The sequence below is a fragment of the Gopherus flavomarginatus genome, chromosome 11 (genome assembly GCF_025201925.1).
Source record: "Gopherus flavomarginatus isolate rGopFla2 chromosome 11, rGopFla2.mat.asm, whole genome shotgun sequence".
NCBI classification, from domain to species: Eukaryota; Metazoa; Chordata; order Testudines; family Testudinidae; genus Gopherus; species Gopherus flavomarginatus.
This window is the reverse complement of record NC_066627.1, coordinates 52,213,813-52,231,336: the sequence shown is the minus strand read 5'-3', so window position 1 is coordinate 52,231,336 and position 17,524 is coordinate 52,213,813. Positions and strand designations below refer to the sequence as shown.

Below are 17,524 nucleotides of genomic sequence, written 5' to 3'. Positions count from 1 at the left end.
GAATGCCCCCTGAACACACAGGGTTCAAAATCCACCTGTGGATCTGAATGTGCCTTTCTAAGGACTGATCCATGACGGGCCCTGCACGAGGATCCACTGCCTCTCACCAACAAGGTTCACCGCCATGCAGGCCAGGCCACAGCCGTTGCTGCAGCATTTCTGGGCACCCGGGCAGTCGCTGTCGGAACGGCATCTCTCATCACAGGCACCAACAGTTCCTGCTGGTAACGCCGGGCAGACTCCAGGCCTCACTGCAACACACAACAGCCACACGGAGTGAGACCGGCCCGCTCACTGAAGTGCAGCAGTGGGAGTGGGGGGGGGGAAGGAAGATAGACCCCACAGCCGCTGTTCCCTTGCGCCCTTAGCCTCTGTACCAGTGCTCTTTGTGCAGAGAAGGCCCCATGTCCATGTTAAGGATCTGCCAGTCCCAGAGTCTCTGAGGCCAGCCGGGAGTCAGCATCATTCAGGGCAGGTTTATGGGACTGGGCTTCTGGCTGCTGCCTGAGCGAGCCCCGGCCCCGGCCCCTGCTCAGGCAGGCGGCTGTCAACCCCTGGGGAGCTCTGTACTTGGCTCATCCCGGGATCCGTGCACGCAGCAGGGCTGAGCAGAGATGCTGACGTGAAAGGTCTGAACATACCTTCAGCGATGACTCCCATGCAGATGCGACCGCACCCAGTGCTGCAGCATTTCTGCCCCCTGGGGCACTGTGCATCACTGCTGCACTTCTCCACACAGAGGCCAGGTCTCTGCAGCGTCGGGCAGATGCCGGGTCTCTCTGGAACACAGAATGGGCATGCAGCAGAGAGGCCCTGCCCGGTCACCGAGCTGCTGTTGTCTTCAAGTTGGTCAAGTTCCCCCCACAACTGCCATAAACAAACGACTCATTTCCCTGAGCTGGAGGGGTGAAAGTGGCAGAAGCGAAGGCCTCCCCAGGGCCCATCTCAGCAGGGAGCTGGCAAACATGTAGGCCACAGTGACGGATGGAACAGAGAGGGAGCCGACAGGGCTCTAGAGACGTGAATGGGGCTTTGCAGGGACCTCGCCATGGGGCGGCAGGGGATTGCAGGGACCCAGGGAGGAGCGAGAGATTCAGGGCACGAGGTGAAGCAGGGCTCAGAAGCGCACAGCTGGATCCCCTGTAGGTTTCAAACACCCAGGGGTGCTCCAGGGGGCTCTGCTCTGTCCCTGGGGGTGGTGTAGATGCTCAGGGTGCTGCTGTCAGAGCCACACCAGCCAACAGCTGATAACTCCACGTGGGGAAGAGGGGGTGTCTTGAGGGATGGGGACAGAGCAGGACTGAAGAAGGACCTCAGCTGCCCTGTAATGCCAGGTAACAATGGGCAAAGCCTGGACCATGCTGCCCCATTCACCCTGAGTGGGACAAAACATAACGGCCATACTGGCTCAGACCAAAGGCCCATCTAGCCCAGTATCCTGTCTGCTGACGATGGCCAGTGCCAGATGCCCCAGAGGGAATGAACAGAACAGACAATTACGCAGTGATCCATCCCCTGTTCTCCAAGCCCAGCATCTGGCAGTCAGAGGCTAGGGACACTTGGAGCATGGGGCTCCACCCCCGACCATCTTCGTTAAGAGCCGTTAATGGACCTATCCTCCAGGAACTTACCTAGTTCTTTTTTTAACCCATTATACTTTTGGCCTCCACAATGTCTCCTGGAAACTAGTTCCACAGGTTGACTGTGCGTTGTGTGAAGAAATGCTTCCTTGTGTGTTTCTTAAACCTGCTGCCTATTAATGTCATTGGGTGACACTGGTTCTCGTGATATGCAAAAGGCTAAATAACACTTTTTCTCCACACCAGTCATGAGTCTATAGACCTCTGTCATACCCCCTTAGTCATCTCTTTTCCAAGCTGGGCCTTTTCATCTTGGTGCCCTTCTCTGTACCTTATAAATTCTAATCTCTCTTTTTGGAGATGAGGTTGTCACAGAGTGTGGGGGAGTCCGGCCCTGCACTCCTCTTTCTGGGACTCACAGTGACTCTCAGCCAGCCAGTAAAACAGAAGGTTTATTGGACAACAGGATTGGAGGTTACAGCAGAGCCTGGAGGCCCAACCAGGACCCCCCAATCGAGTCCTTCTCAGGTTTCAGGGTGCTTAGATCCAGCATAGGATCCCCTGAATTCCCCTCACCCAGCCCAAAACCGAAACTGAACTGCCCCTCCTCCAGCCGGCCCGATTCCTTTGTCCAGCTTCCCAGGCCAAGGTGCTAACCCCCTGCCCCCCTACCTGGCTCAGGTTACAGGCTTAAAGATCCTGTCCCTTGCTTAAAGACATCCCTGGCTCTCCCATCCCCCACACAGACAGCCCCTACTCCATCACAGAGGTGATCAAATCTTCCCGCAGTATTCAAGATGTGGGAGTACCATGGATTTACATCGCGTTATGATATTTTCTGTCTTCTTGTCTATCCCTTTCCTAATGATTCCCAACATTCTGTTAGTGTTTTTGACTGCCACTGCACATTGAGTGGATGTTTTCAGTAAAGCTGTCGATTAATGGCAGTTAACTCATGTGATTAACTCAAAAAAATTACAGTAACTCTTCACTTAAAGTCGTCCCGGTTAACGTTGTTTCATTGTTACCCTGCTGATCAATTAGGGAACATGCTGGTTTAAAGTTGTGCAATGCTCCCCTCTAACGCGTTTGGCAGCCGCCTGCTGTGTCCACTGCTTGCAGGAAGAGCAGCCCGTTGCAGCTAGCTGGTGGGGGCTTGGAACCAGGGTGGACTGGTATTCCCCACACAGACAGTCCCTACTTCATCACATCTGGTAGCCCCCTATCAGCTCCCCCTATCAGGTCCCCACTCCCCTAAGTTCCCTGTGCAGCAGCTGCCTGCAGTTCAGCTGTGTCCCTCCCCCCACTGCCATGTGCTGCTCCTGCTCTCTGCCTTGGAGCTGCTCCCCGAGACTCCTGCTTGCTGTGCGGGGGTGGAGGGGGAGGGGAAGGCGGAGGGAAGGAAGAGGGAGGCTAATGTCAGGGTGTCCCCCTCCCCCCTGCTCCTGCATCTCATCTTCCATAGAGCAGGGGGGACAGACCAGGACTCAGGATGGAGGAAGCTTGCAGCAGTTGCATTTCAGCAAGCTGATCTAATTAACAAGGCAGCGTACTTAAGAGAAATGTGTATATCTCCCTCCATTCCCACTGCTTTGTGTAGAGAGAGAGTTAACCCTTGAGGCCTCAGCCAATTGCTAGTTCATCATTTAGCAGTAAGGGAAATATCCCACCCTCTGACTCCTCCACCTCAACCAAGCTTCACAATCATCATCACTGTGTATCAGTATTAAATTGCTTGTTTAAAACTTATACTCGTGTGTGTGTGTGTGTGTGTGTGTGTGTGTGTATAATATAGTCTTTTCTTTGGTGAAAAAAATTTCCCTGGAACCTAACCCCCTCATTTACATTAATTCTTATGGGGAAATTGGATTCGCTTAACATCATTTCGCTTAAGGTCGTATTTTTCAGGAACAGAACTACAGTGTTAAGTGAGGAATTACTGTAATCGCATTTAATCACTGTTAAACAATAGAATAGCAATTGAAATGTATTAAATATTTGTGGATGATTTTCTACATTTTCAAATGTATCAAATTCAATTGCAATACAGAATATAAAGTGTACAGTGCTCACTTTATACTATTTTTTATTACAAATATTTGCACTGTAAAAATGATAAACAAAAGAAACAGTATTTTTCAATATGTCATACAAGTCTTTATCCTGAAAGTGCAACTTACAAATGTAAGTTTTTTTGTTACATAACTGTACTCAAAACCAAAACAATATAAAACTTTAGAGCCTGCAAGTCCACTCAGTCCTACTTCTCGTTCAGCCAATCGCTAAGAGAAACAAGTTTGTTTATACTTACGGGAGATAATGCTGCCCACTTCTGAATTACAATGTCACCTGAAAGTGAGAACAGGCATTTGCATGGCACTTTCGTGGCTGATGTTGCAAGATATTCATGTGCCAGATGAACTAAAGATTTATATGTCCCTTCATGCTTCGGCCATCGTTCCAGAGGACATGCTTCCATGCTGATTATGCTCATTAAAAAAATAACGCATTAATTAAATTTGTGACTGAACTCCTTGGGGGAGACTTGTAGGTCTCCTGTTCTGTTTTACTCACATTCTGCCATATATTTGTTATGTTATAGCAGTCTCGGATGATGACCCAGCACATATTGTTCATTTTAAGAACACTGTCACTGCAAATTTGACAAAATGCAAAGAAGAAACCAGTGTGAAATTCTGAAAGATAGCTACAGCACTCCAACCAAGATTTAAGAATCTGAGGTGCCTTCAAAAATCTGAGAAGGTCAATGTGTGGAGCATGCTTTCAGAAGTCTTAAAAGAGCAACAATCTGATGTGGAAACTACACCACCAAAAAAGAAAATCAATCTTCTGCTGGTGGCATCTGACTCAGGTGATGAAAATGAACATGTGTTGGTTCGCACTGCTTTGGATCGTTATCAGGCAAAACCCATCATCAGCATGGACGTATGTCCCCTGGAATGGTGGTGGAAGCATGAAGGGACATATGAATCTCTAGTGCATCTGGCATGTAAATATCTTGTGACGTCGGCTACAACAGTGTGCGAATGCCTGTTCTCACTTTCAGGTGACATTGTAAACAAGAAGCAGGCAGCATTATCTCCTGCAAATGTAAACAATCTTCTTTATCTGAGCGACTGGCTGAACAGTAGGACTAGCAGGACTAAGTGGACTTGTAGGCTCTAAAGTTTTACATGGTTTTATTCTTGAATGCAGGTTTTTTGGTAATAATTCCACATTTGTAAGTTCAACTTTCATGATAAAGAGATTGCTCTGCAGTACTTGTGTTAGGTGAACTGAAAAATACAATTTCTTTTGTTTTTTACATTGCAAATATTTGTATTAAAAATAAAGTGAGCACTGTACCCTTTGTATTCTGTGCTGTAACTGAAATCAATGTATTTGAAAATGTAGAAAGCAGCCACAAATATTTAAATAGATGGTATTCTATTATTATTAAATAGCACGATTAATCGCAATAAATATTTTTAATAGCAATTAATTTTTTTGATGGCTTGGCAGCCCTACTTTTCAGAGAACTATGCGTGGTGACTCCAAGAGCTCTTTCTTGGTGTTCACAGCTGTTTTAGACTCCATCATTTTGTATGTACAGTTGGGATTATGTTTTCCAATGTGCATTACTTTGCATTTATCAACATTTAATTCACCTGCCACTTTCTTGCCCAGTTACCCAATTTTATGAGGTCCCTTTGTAGCTCTTCACAGTCAGCTTTGGGCTTAACTATCTTGAGTAATTTTGTATTGTCTGTAAATTCTGCCACCTCACTGTTTATCCCTTTTTCCAGGTCACTTATGACTATACTGAGACACCCTGCAGCTCCCTGCAGTGACCCTCTTCACCAACCAGGAGGGAGCTGCCATTCCCCAGAGTCCAGCTCTGGCCCCCAGAAGGCGACTGGCTGAAGACTGGGGCTGCGGGCCACATTAGTACCAAACCAATGGGGGTGAGTGATAGGATCTAGAAGTCTAAATACTAAGATGGGTGAACTAGAGCACCATGTATTAAATAAGGACATTGATATAATAGGTATCATGGAAACTTGGTGGAATGAGGATAATCAACGGGACACAGTAACACCAGGGTACAAAATATATCAAAAGGACAGAACAGGTCGTGCTGGAGAGGGAATGGCACCATATGTGAAAGAAAGCGTAGAATCAAATGAAGTAAAAATCTTAAATGAACCAAACTGTACCACAGAATCTCTATGGACAGTAATCCTATGTTTGAATAATAAGAATATAGCAGTAGGGATCTATTACCGACCACCTGACCAGGATGATGATAGTGATAGGCTATTAAAATAAAAAACTCAATGCCAGGCAGACTCCAGGCTCACTGCGATACATGGTCACGAGGCATCAGACCCTGGCCTGCAGCCCTGGGTGGGGATAAGGGTGTCCCTGCAGGAAATGGGCTGACCTGGCCCTGGCTCTGGCCTTCTGTCTGGACCTAGCCCAACCCCTGCCCCTGCTTGGTCTTGGCCTCTCGCATGTCCACCTGCCTCCTGGGACAGGGAGCACCTTGACAACGACAGTCCTAACCAAAATAAATCCAGCAACCTGCCCTGCCCCCTCCTCACTCCCTTGCACTGAGCACAGTCCCGCTGCCCTTGCTCCATATCCGGAGTGCTGACTCCCCCAGGGGCCGGAGAGAACCGTGTGGCCCTCCAGGAGAGAGCTCAGCGAGAGTCCAGCCTACCCTCCCTGGGAGCCGGGGGCACTTCGGGGTGCATGTGCATGCATTGAGGGGAACCTTTGTGAGCCCTGCCCTCCCCTCAGCAGCAAGCGGCTCTCACCTTCTGGGGTCACTGAGGTGCACTCGGAGCCGCAGCCGTTCCCACAGCACTTTTGGGAACCTAGGCAGTCGTCGTCGTGGCGGCATTTCTTGTCACAGGCACCAGCCTGTCCCTGTGCTACGGCTGGGCACTCGCCAGGCTTCTCTGGGGCACAGAACAGTCACACGGGCGGTGCTGAGACGCCCACATGCAGCCAAAGCCTCACAGCCCCATGGGAGAGTGAGCCAGGGCCCCATTTCCCTCCCACATTGCCCCCTCTCTCCTCTTCATCCCCCTGCCCCGGGCCCTGCTCCAGCTCTTGGCCTCACCTCTGCTTCCAGCTCCAGCCCAGACTCCTGGGGCCTGAGCCCTTCTCACCCCTCAGGATCCATTGATTCCAATGAGCAGGGCCCTGCTGGGGGTGTCCCTGGTATCCTGGGGCAGGGGCGCAGGGACCCCCAGGCAGAGCCAGCTGCGTGGAAATGTTCTGCCTTACCGTGGTGTGCACAGGCCTGGAGACACTCGGCTTTTGTCTTAAAGTTGTTGGCGTTTCCCCTGCAGCCGCGGTACAAGAACTGCTCGCACCTCTGGCTGGTGGCGTTGTAGAAGTACCGGAAGGAGTAGACATCACAGAGACCCGCTTGGGCTGGCAGCTGGCAAATATCTGAGGGCACAGAACAGACCCTTCGTGGGAAAGTCCGAGAGACGTCCACAGGGCAGGAGCCTCTAGGGCACTACAGGGGGGCTGCCAACTTTCTACTCCCCCAAAACCAAACACCCCTGCCCTGCCCCCTGCCCATGCCCCCCCTCCAAGACCCCACCCCATCCCGGCCCTTATCCGAAGCCATGCCCCCACTCACTCCACCCCCACCCCCCCTGTTGCTTGCTCTCCCCACCCTCACTCAGTTGCTCATTTTCACTAGGCTGACTCAGGAGGCTAGACTGTGGGGGAAGTGGGGAAGGCTCCAGCTGGGGCTGTGGGCTCTGGGGCAGGGCCAGAAGTGAGGAGTTCAGGGTGTGGGAGAGGGCTCTGTGATGGGGTTGGGGCATGAGATGGGCGGAGTGCAGGCTCTGGGAGGCGCTTTCACCTCAAGCAGCTCCTGGAAGCAGCGGCACGTCCCCGCTTTGCCTCCTACGTAGAGGCATGGCCAGGCAGCTCTGCGCACTGCCCATTCGCAGGCACCGCCCCCGCAGCTCCCTTTGGCTGCAGTTCCCAGCCAATGAGAGCTGTGGAGCTGGCGTTTGGGGCAGGGGCAGTGCACGGAGCCCCCTGACTGCCCCTACGCATAGGAGCTGGAGGGGGGGACATGCCGTTGCTTCCGGGAGCTGCCTGGAGCCATGGCAGGCAGGGAGCCTGCCTTAGCCCCGCTGCACCACCAACCGGACTTTTAAAGGCCCAGCGCTGACCAGGCAACCTTCCACTACAGGAATTGGGAGCATTCCACAGACCGAGAACGAGAGCCTTTCTACAGGCACCTTGAATGCCTCAGTAGGGTTTAACGGTGCCTGGGGGAGAGTGTCCCTGCTCCAGGGCTCCCGCCAGATGCTGGCAGGGTGCACAATGCCGGCAAAGGGCCCCCTGGGCTGTCATTTCTGGGCGGCTTCCCAGACGGGGCGAACTGCCAAAGCTCTCACTTCCCCTCGCCTCTCCTCTCTGGGTGAGACCCCTGGGGCTGGGATCCCCTGCAGCTTCTCCTCACGGACCCAGCTGCGGGGCCTTTCCTTCATGCCTAGCAGCGGGCGTGAGGGACACTAAGGGCGGGGGGCCCGAGGCCAGAGCTCTAAGAGCCTTGTGGCCAGTGCCTCCTTGGATGTGGCCCCCCCAGCCCTCGGCCCCCTGCCCAGGCTGCCCCGTCTGTGCGGCAGAAGCGAGATGTTAAACATGAGCCTGGCACCGGAGAACGTCAGAACTGGGCTGCCTGCCTTGGGGGCTAAGCATCTCCAGCCCACCCCAGAGGGTCAGGGCAGGCGGGGAGGTTGGGGGTTCGACACTGCTGGGCCTAGCGTCTGCTGTCCTTCCTCAGACCCCAAACCCCTGAGCTGCTGTCCAGTGGCCTCGCTCCTTTCCCAGGTGTTCTCCTAAGTCCCGCCCCAAAGCGGCAATGGCGGGGGGGGGGGCAGTGGCAGCAGCGATCTTCTGGCCAGGGTCCTGGGTCACCTCCTGCTGCGGGCTGGGGGCTCTGCAGCCTGGAGCGGGGCAGCACGAGGGACTCTGCAGCCTTGGTGTCGTCCTGGGGTCCTGTTTCCTGCCCCTCTCTGCTCAGCCTGTCTTCCCCACGGACTCCTCCTGTCTCCTCCCTCGCCAGCCCTGCCTGCACCCACAGACACTGCCCCCTCCACTCTCAGCCATTGTTCTTAGCACCTGCCACCTCTTGGCCCCGGCTGAGAGCTCCTGGTGGACAGAGCGTCCCACCCAGCGCAGCGACTCCTAGCCCAGCCTTTGCTGAGACTGAGCCCCCGGGGCCTGGGGAAGTCAAGATCCCCCAGGGCAGGTCTGGGGGTGAGGTCCTGATCCTTCACTGATGCCTCCTGCTGGCTCAGCTAAGGGTGGCCAGGGGGCCCTGGCTGTGACCGCAGGGCTCTGTACCTGGCTGCCAGGACACTTTATCCTGCATTGGCTCCAGGCAGCCAGCACCACAGCTCAGGAGGCAACATTTCTCGCTTCCCAGGCAGTCCTTGTCCTCGGAGCAGCGGAAAAAGCAAGGATCAAAGCTGCCCTTTGGGGCCTCAGCTGGGCAGATGCCGGATTTCTCTGGAACACAAGGGGTTACAGGGCAGAGATGTGAGATGCGGGGTGGGCAGATGACATCCCCATGGGAGGAAAAAGAACAACATGCCCTCACTCCCTGCCCTTGGACTCCTGCTCTCATCCCCTGCCCTTGGACCCCTGCCCTCACCCCTTACCCTTGGACCCCTGCCTTCACCCCCTACCCTTGGACTCCTGCCTTCACCCCCGGCCCTGGCTGCCCCCTGCCTTCACCCCCTTGCCCTGGCTGTCCCCTGCCTTCACCCCCTACCCTTGGCCTCCTGCCTTCACCCCCCTGCCCTGGCTGTCCCCTGCCTTCATCCCCCTTGTGATGGAGTAGGGGCTGTCTGTGTGGGGGATAGGAAAGCCGGGGATGTCTTTAGGTGAGGGACAGGATCTTTAAGCCTGTAACCTGAGCCAGGTAGGGGGGAGAGAGTTAGCACCTTGGCCCGGGAAGCTGGACAAAGGAATCAGCCGGCTGGAGGAGGGGCAGTTCAGTTTCGGATTTGGGCTGGGTGAGGGGAATTCAGGGGATCCTATGCTGGACCCAAGCACCCTGAAACCCCAGAAGGACTCGATTGAGGGGTCCGGACTGTGCCTGCAAGCTCTGCTGTAACCTGCATTCCTGTTGTCCAATAAACCTTCTGTTTTACTGGCTGGCTAAGAGTCACTGTGGGTCCCAGGGTGAGGGGTGCAGGGCCGGACTCCCCCACACTCCGTGACAACTTCTCTCCTCCCTTTGAGACTGAACTGAGCGGGGTCACTCTGCCCAGTGACCTGGGGAAGTTCAGGGCCCCCCCTCCGGGGCAACGTGTCCCCTATCAGGTTGGCACTTCCCTTCACATGGACCACGTCCATGTCATAGTCCTGCAGTAGCAGGCTCCACCTCAGGAGCTTGGCGTTGGCTCCTTTCATCTGGTGCAGCCAGGTCAGGGGAGAGTGGTCGGTGTACACGGTGAAGTGTCGCCCAAAGAGATATGGCTCCAGTTTCTTAAGGGCCCACACCATGGCCAGGCATTTCTTTTTGATGGCTGCGTAGCTTTGCTTCCGGGGTAGCAGCTTCTTATTCAGGTACACGATGGGGTGTCTCTCCCCCTTTTCATCCTCCTGCATTAACACCGCCTCCAGTCCCGTGTCTGAGGTGTCAGTGAACACCATAAAGGGCTTGTCAAAATCTGGGTTTGCCAGAACTGGGCCACTAACCAGAGCCTCCTTCAGCGCCTGGAGAGCCTGCTGGCACCGCTCGGTCCAAACTACCTTGTCTGGCTTCCCCTTCTTGCACAGCTCAGTGATGGGGGCGGCTATGGCACTAAAGTGGGGCATGAACCTTCAATAGTACCCCGCCATCCCAATAAAGGCCTGGACCTGCTTTTTGGTTTGGGGAGTGGGCCAGCCTCTGATCACCTCCACCTTGGCTGGTTCCGGCTTTAGGCAGCCGCTCCCCACCCGATGGCCCAGGTAAGATACTTCAGCCATCCCCACCTTGCACTTCTCAGCCTTTACGGTTAACCCAGCCTCCCGGAGTCGGTTCAGCACTTGTTTAACCTGGGACATGTGGTCCTCCCAGGTTTGGCTGAAGACGCAGATGTCGTCAATATACGTCACGGCAACACTCTCCATCTCCCACAGTAGCTGATCCACCAGATGCTGGAAGGTGACCGGCGCTCCCTTGAGGCCGAAGGGCAGGGTCAGAAACTCGTAGAGCCCCAGAGGGGTGATAAAGGCCAATTTCAGCAGGGCATCTGCGTCCAGTGGCACTTGCCAGTAGCCCTTTTGTAAGATCCATGGTGGTGAGGTACCGAGTGCCTCCCAGCTTGTCTAGGAGCTCGTCAGGCCTGGGCATGGGGTAGGCATCAGATACAGTGATGGCATTGAGTTTTCGATAGTCCACACAGAACCGGATTGACCCATCCTTTTTGGGGACCAGCACCACTGGCGAGGCCCAAGGGCTGGAAGACGGCTGGATCACCCCCAAAGCCAGCATCTCCCTGACCTCTCTTTCTAGGTCCTGGGCAGTTTTACCAGTGACCCGAAAAGGGGAGCATCTTATAGGGGGATGTGACCCGGTCTCCACCCTGTGGACAGTCAAATTAGTGTGTCCAGGCTGGTTGGAAAACAGCTGTCGGTATAGATGCAGCACCCCCCTGATCTCAGCGTGCTGGCCCGGGGTCAGCTGATCAGAGAGGGGAATCGCCTCCAGGGGAGAACCAGTTTTTGTCCCAGGGAATAGATCCACTAAGGGACCATCTCCCTGCTCCTCCCAATGTCCACACATGGCCAACACCACATTCCCCCTGTCATAGTATGGCTTCCTCATGTTCATATGGTACACCTGACAGTGATGTGCCCAATTCGACAGCTCCACCACATAGTTTACCTCATTTAGTTGCTTGATAACCTTGAAGGGCCCTTCCCAGGCAGCCTGGAGTTTGTTTTTCCTCACGGGGATGAGAACCTTCACTTGATACCCTGTGGCAAAGGTGCGGGCAAGCGCCGTGCGGTCATACCAGACCTTCTGTTTCCTCTGGCCTCGGACCAGATTCTCCCTGGCCAGGCCCATGAGCTCGGCAAGTCTTTCCCAGAAGATCAGGACATACTCCACCACTGACTCTCCATCAGGAGTGGCCTTCTCCTTCCATTCGTCTCTCATCAGGTCCAGGGGCCGCCTTACCCGCCTTCCATACAACAGTTCGAAAGGCGAAAACCCGGTAGATTCCTGGGAAACCTCCCTGTGCGTGAACAGCAGGTGAGGTAAGTACTTGTCCCAGTCCTGTGGGTGCTGGTTCATAAATGTTTTTAGCATCATCTTCAGCGTACCGTTGAACCTTTCCACCAGCCCGTTGGACTGGCGGTGATACGCTGAGGCCCAGTTATGCCGGACCCCACATTTTTCCCACAAGCACCGGAGCAGGGCTGACATGAAGTTGGACCGCTGGTCCGTTAAGACTTCCTTGGGGAACTCCACCCGGCTGAAAATTGTCAGCAGTGCATCTGCCACTGTGTCGGCTTCGATAGAGGACAAGGCCACCACTTCGGGGTAGCGAGTGGCAAAATCCACCACCACCAGGATGTATTTCTTTCCTGACCGGGTCGTCTTGCTGAGAGGTCCCACTATGTCCATGGACACCTTCTGGAAAGGTTCTTCTATGTTGGGTAAAGGCCTCAAAGCCGCTTTCCCCTTGTCCCAGGCCTTCCCCATCCTCTGGCAGGGGTCACAGGATTGGCAGTACTGTCGGACTAGGGTAAATACCCCAGGCCAGTAAAAGTTCTGTAGCAGCCTCTGCCTGGTGCGCCGGATTCCCTGGTGCCCTGCGAGAGGGATGTCATGGGCCAGATACAGTAGCTTGTGGCGAAACTTCTGGGGAACCACCAGCTGCGTCCTGATCCCCCATGACTCTACTTCCCCTGAGGGAGCCCATTCTCGGTACAGGAACCCCTTCTCCCACAGGAACCTCTCCTTGCAACCTCTCCTCATGGTCTGTACCGCACTAAGGTCAGCCCGGTCCCTGTGCTTCCGCAAGGAGGGATCTTTCTGAAACTCGGCCTGGAACTCAGCAGCTGGGACAGGGATGGGGACCGGCTCTCTCTCGCTGGCTGGGTCTGAAGCCCCAGCCTCTCTGAGCCGTGTCCCTGGGCTTTCCCCCCGCACCAGGTTAGGATCCTGCACCTCGGGCAGAGTCCCTTCCCTGTTGTCAGGGCGCAGTGCCCTTTGCTGACTCTGACTGCGAGTCACGACCAGGGCACTCTGGGTGTTACTAGGCCAGTCCTCGAGGTCCTCTCCCATTAACATGTCCATGGGCAAATGTGGGTGTACCCCCACGTCCTTGGGGCCCTCCTTGGCCTCCCACTTCAGGTGTGCCCTCGCCACGGGCACCTTGAATGGGGTCCCGCCCATGCCCATCAGGGTCACGTAGGGGTCAGGCACCATCCGATCTGAGGCCACCACCTCGGGCCGGGCCAGCATCACCTCTGCGCCCGTGTCCCAGTACCCAGTGACCTTCCTCCCATCTACCTCCAGGGCAACAAGGCACTCTGTCTGGAGGGGCAGCCCTGCGCCCACCCTGTAAACCAAAAACCCAGAGCCTGGAGCATCCAGCCCCCCAGAGGAGCTGACCCGGGGACCTCCTCCCTCCTTCACAGGTGGTATGTTGCCAGCCCCCCTTTCCTGGGAACGTTGCCCCTCCTCCGACTGGGTCTTTACCCAGTCCACCCTCTGCGGGTTGGGTCTGCTTGGTCTGTCCCTGAGCTTGGGGCATTGGGCCCGTATGTGACCTCGTTGGCCACAGTGATAGCAGCCCATGTCTAGTGGGTCCCCTCAAGTGGGTTGGATGGACCTGACGCTGGATGTTCCCCTTTGGTGGGGGTTCTCTATAGGCCCCCGCTGGGAGGTCCCATGGTGACTCTCTCTCTGCGTTGAGGCAGGCCTGCTCCTTCGAGACTCCTCACTGCCATCCCCTGCCCGACTGTCCACAAATTGGTCGGCCAGCTGGCCTGCGTGCTGCGGGTTCTCTGGCTTCTGGTCCATCAACCACAGCCTCAAGTCGGACGGGCTCTGCTCGTACAGGTGCTCCAGTATGAATAGGTCAAGCAGGTCCTCTTTAGTTTGGGCCCCAGCTGTCCACTTGCGGGCATACCCCTGCGCCCGGTTGACCAGTTGTAGGTATGTGACCTCACGGGTTTTACGCTAGCTCCGGAACTTTTTCCGGTACATCTCAGGAGTCAGCCCAAACTCGCGGAGCAGGGCCTGTTTGAACAGTTCGTAGTCCCCTGCCTCCGCCCCTTTCAGTCGGCTGTACACCTCCACGGCTGTGGAGTCCAGTAAGGGGGTGAGAACTGCGATCCTGTCTGCAGGGTCAACCCTGTGCAGCTCGCAGGCATTCTCAAAGGCCGTCAGGAAGGTATCTATGTCCTCCCGCTCCTTACGCCGGGGCAGCAAGTGCTTATCAAAGCTCTTTGTAGGCTTGGGTCCCCTCTCACTCACCGCAGCCGGGGCCTCACTGCTCCTCAGCCAGGCCAGGTCCAGCTCATGTTTACGCTGTTTCTCCTTCTCCTCCCGCTCATGTTTACGCTGGATCTCGCGCTCCTTCAGTTCTTGCCTCTGTAACTCGAGCTCTTCCAGTCTCAGCTCCCTGTCATGTTCCAGCCGCGTCCGCTCCACGGATGCCGAGCGTTGCCGGGAGGATCCCCTGCTGGGGGGTGGGCTTCGCCGGGCGGATCCCCTGCTGGCCGGGGGTGTCACGGTGCCCTCGGTATACACTGGGCTCCTCCCCGCCCTTCCCCTACGCCTAGGAAGGGGGGGTCTCGGGAAGCCCTTGTCTGCCGGCTGACCACTCCCAGCGGGGACAGACACTGGTGCCTGCGCTGCATCTGCCCGGCTGCTTCCCTCAGAGACACGGCTCCATTCATTCATGCGGTCTCCCTGCTCCAGCTGGGCAATCAGCTAGTCCTTGGTGCATCTCCCCGGGCGCAGCCCCCTCTGCTTGCACAGCTCCAGCAGGTCGCACTTGCGCCGCTTGGCATACATCTTCCTGCTGGCCACTCACAGGCCGGGGTGCTCGCCGCTCCCCACGTTTTCCAGGGGGACCCCTAGTGCACCAGCCCTTCGTGAGGTCACCACCTCTCTGCCAGGGTCGAGCTGCAGACTCCTCCGCCCCTGGGACCGCTCGCTGCAATCCCCCGGGGGACCCTGTTACTGCAAAGTCCTTCTCACTGGGCACACACTCCCAGGGGTTAACCACCCCTTCGTTTTACTGCTCCCCAGTCACTTACTGCAGGAAGCGCCGTCCACGGGGTGCAGTATATCCCACCTCTGCCACCAGTTGTCACGGAGTGTGGGGGAGTCCGGCCCTGCACCCCTCTTCTTGGGACCCACAGTGACTCTCAGCCAGCCAGTAAAACAGAAGGTTTATTGGACAACAGGAACACAGGTTACAGCAGAGCTTGCAGGCACAGTAAGGACCCCTCCATTGAGTCCTTCTGGAGTTTCAGGGTGCTTGGGTCCAGCATAGGATCCCCTGAATACCCCTCACCCAGCCCACAACCGAAACTGAACTGCCCCTCCTCCAGCCGGCCGATTCCTTTGTCCAGCTTCCCGGGCCAAGGTCCTAACCCCTTCCCCCCTACCTGGCTCAGGTTACAGGCTTAAAGATCCTGTCCCTCCCCTAAAGACATCCCCGGCTCTCCCATCCGCCACACAGACAGCCCCTACTCCATCACACCCCTGCCCTGGCTGCCTCCTGCCCTGGCTGCTTCCTGCCTTCACCCCCTGGCCTGGCTGCCTCCTGCCCTCACGCCCTACCTTTGGCCCCCTGCCTTCACCCCCTGCCCTGGCTGCCTCCTGCCTTCACCCCCCACCTGCCCTTGGTGGTCTCAGCCCCCTGCCTTAACCCTGCTGCCCAAGCTCCTCTCTCCCCAATTTCGGCCCAGCACTCATTCTTCCTGCCTTCCCTCTACCCTAATCCATGCCCACTTTGTGCCACCCTCAACCAATTTGCTGCTAATGGCTGAGGCAGTGCCAGTGGGCAATGGAGGCCAGTGCCCTTTGCCCGCCAGGGATTGCAGCCAGGGCAGGGCGTTAATCGCAGGCTCTTCCCCAGGTCTTTAGGGGCACCTTGGGGGGTAAAAAAGCTGCTCTCAGTAGGCGGGGACCTTGGGGGGCAGGATGTGGATCCCTGTGCTGTGGAGTGGGATGAGCCCAGTGCTGGATGGGGAGAGAGGTGATTTGTGGGGATTTGTTTGGGGCCAGGTGCAGCTGAGGGTGCCACCATTTGCCCTCACCCAGTGGACCGGGGGGTTGCCCCAGTAACTGTGCCTAGCTCTTGTGCTGACAGCACGAGTGGTGCCGCCCACCATCTCTGGTACCTTCCTCCGGGTCCACGCAGCGGAACCGGCACATGTTGTAGCAGCATTTCTGCCGCCCCTGGCAGCTGGTGTCGTTGAGGCACAGAGGGGGCTCCGTGTAGAGACACTTCATGAGGTTGGGTGGGCAGGTGCCACGCTTCCTTGGCATCCCAGGCTTCCCTGCAACAGAAATGGGGCCCTAGGAACAACCGCCAGGGGTGACAGAACCGCCCTCCGCCCGCTGAGTTTCCTTTACTAGTGGCAATAACACCGTGGTAGCACGTGGTACTCACTAGCCCCAGGCACCATCACTCCTTTCTCTGGTGGAGACACTGAGGTACTTTCCTTCCGAAAGAGGCGCATGCAAATGACCAGCTACCTGCATCACCGAGGATCTGCACCCGCCACTGCGGCAGCGACCCTGGCACTGGGGCACCAAGCAGGCTGGCTGGTGTGCATCCATCTCTGCACACACCAGCTCCTGCAAATGCACAGCCCGAGGGGACGGTCTAAAGGAGCCTGGTAGTGAACGCTGGGCTCCTAATGCAGCCCCTGCTCTCCCCAGCGCATGACGGTTGCCTTGGCTAATTCCGGCCTAGTTACAGTCACACCTCGCACAGCAGGAGGGAGCTTTCAGGTCTAGGCTTAATAAATAACCCTGGGCCCTTGTTCCCAGCACACAGGAAATGCCAGCGAGTTCAGAACACCCCTCCAGCTAGTGCAGGTGATTGCTGAGCTGACAAAGCTGCAGTGCAGAGGCGCTGTTAAAAACAGCCTATAAAACACAGGTTTCCCTCCGCCCGTTGCCAATTTTGGTTGGACATATTCCTAGAGGTTTCATCACAGGACATAATTCCTGGAGACTCCTGGACAATCCTGGAGGGTTGGCAACCTGACCTGTTACTGACGGACGGTCGTGGCTGCACCCAGCACTGGCTTCAGGCATGTGCTGCTCCTGAGCTGTCCCAGTCACTGCGGCATCACCCCTCCCAGGGATGGAAGGACCCAGCTTCACTGCAGAAGGGCAGGGACTCTCTAGGGGGTGGGGGTGTCACAGAGTCTCCGGGCGATGCTCTGGACCTGCTCCCCACCAAGCCAGGCAGGACTCTGGGGAGCCTCCTCTCCCTTGGAGCAGACTTGTTCAGGGCAAGAAGCTCACACGGCTTCACCTCCTGGGTCTCTCCTTGGAGCATTCAGCATCCTCTGCCCCTCCGTGCGCTTCCCACAGCGAGCCCACCCCAGCGGGGTCCTGGGGAAGCCACAGGGTCCTGCACCCCCACTGCGCAGTCAGACGTGACTCTCAGCCAGCCAGTAACACAGAGGTTTATTAGATGATAGGAACAGTCTAAAACAGGTCTTGCCAGTACAGAGAATGGGACCCCTCAGCCAGGTCCATTCTGGGGCCCAGCAAGGCAGACCCCCACGTCTGCCCTCAATTCCCATCCCCAGCCAGCTCCAAACTGCCAAACCCCCTCCAGCCCCTCCTCTCTGTCCTTTGTCTCTTTCCTGGGCCAGGAGGTCACCTGATCTTTTGGTTCACCTCTAGCTATTTCCTTGCA

General features: G+C 56.1%; 2 protein-coding genes across 3 annotated transcripts in view; both read right to left on the bottom strand.

Moving 5' to 3' along the window:
- Window positions 1-17,524, bottom strand: part of LOC127031020 (uncharacterized) — a 217,037-nt gene that overhangs the window by 44,932 nt on the left and 154,581 nt on the right. The window lies entirely within an intron of this gene.
- The window catches only part of LOC127031000 (balbiani ring protein 3-like), a 38,521-nt gene that overhangs the window by 10,416 nt on the left and 10,581 nt on the right, over window positions 1-17,524 (bottom strand). The window contains exons 4-9 of the mRNA XM_050917678.1: window positions 15,987-16,145; window positions 8,967-9,131; window positions 6,876-7,043; window positions 6,401-6,544; window positions 642-779; window positions 108-251 (exon numbers count right to left, since the gene is read on the bottom strand). Of these exons, the coding sequence (XP_050773635.1) occupies window positions 108-251; window positions 642-779; window positions 6,401-6,544; window positions 6,876-7,043; window positions 8,967-9,131; window positions 15,987-16,145 (918 nt within the window). The remainder of the gene's footprint in view (window positions 1-107; window positions 252-641; window positions 780-6,400; window positions 6,545-6,875; window positions 7,044-8,966; window positions 9,132-15,986; window positions 16,146-17,524) is intronic.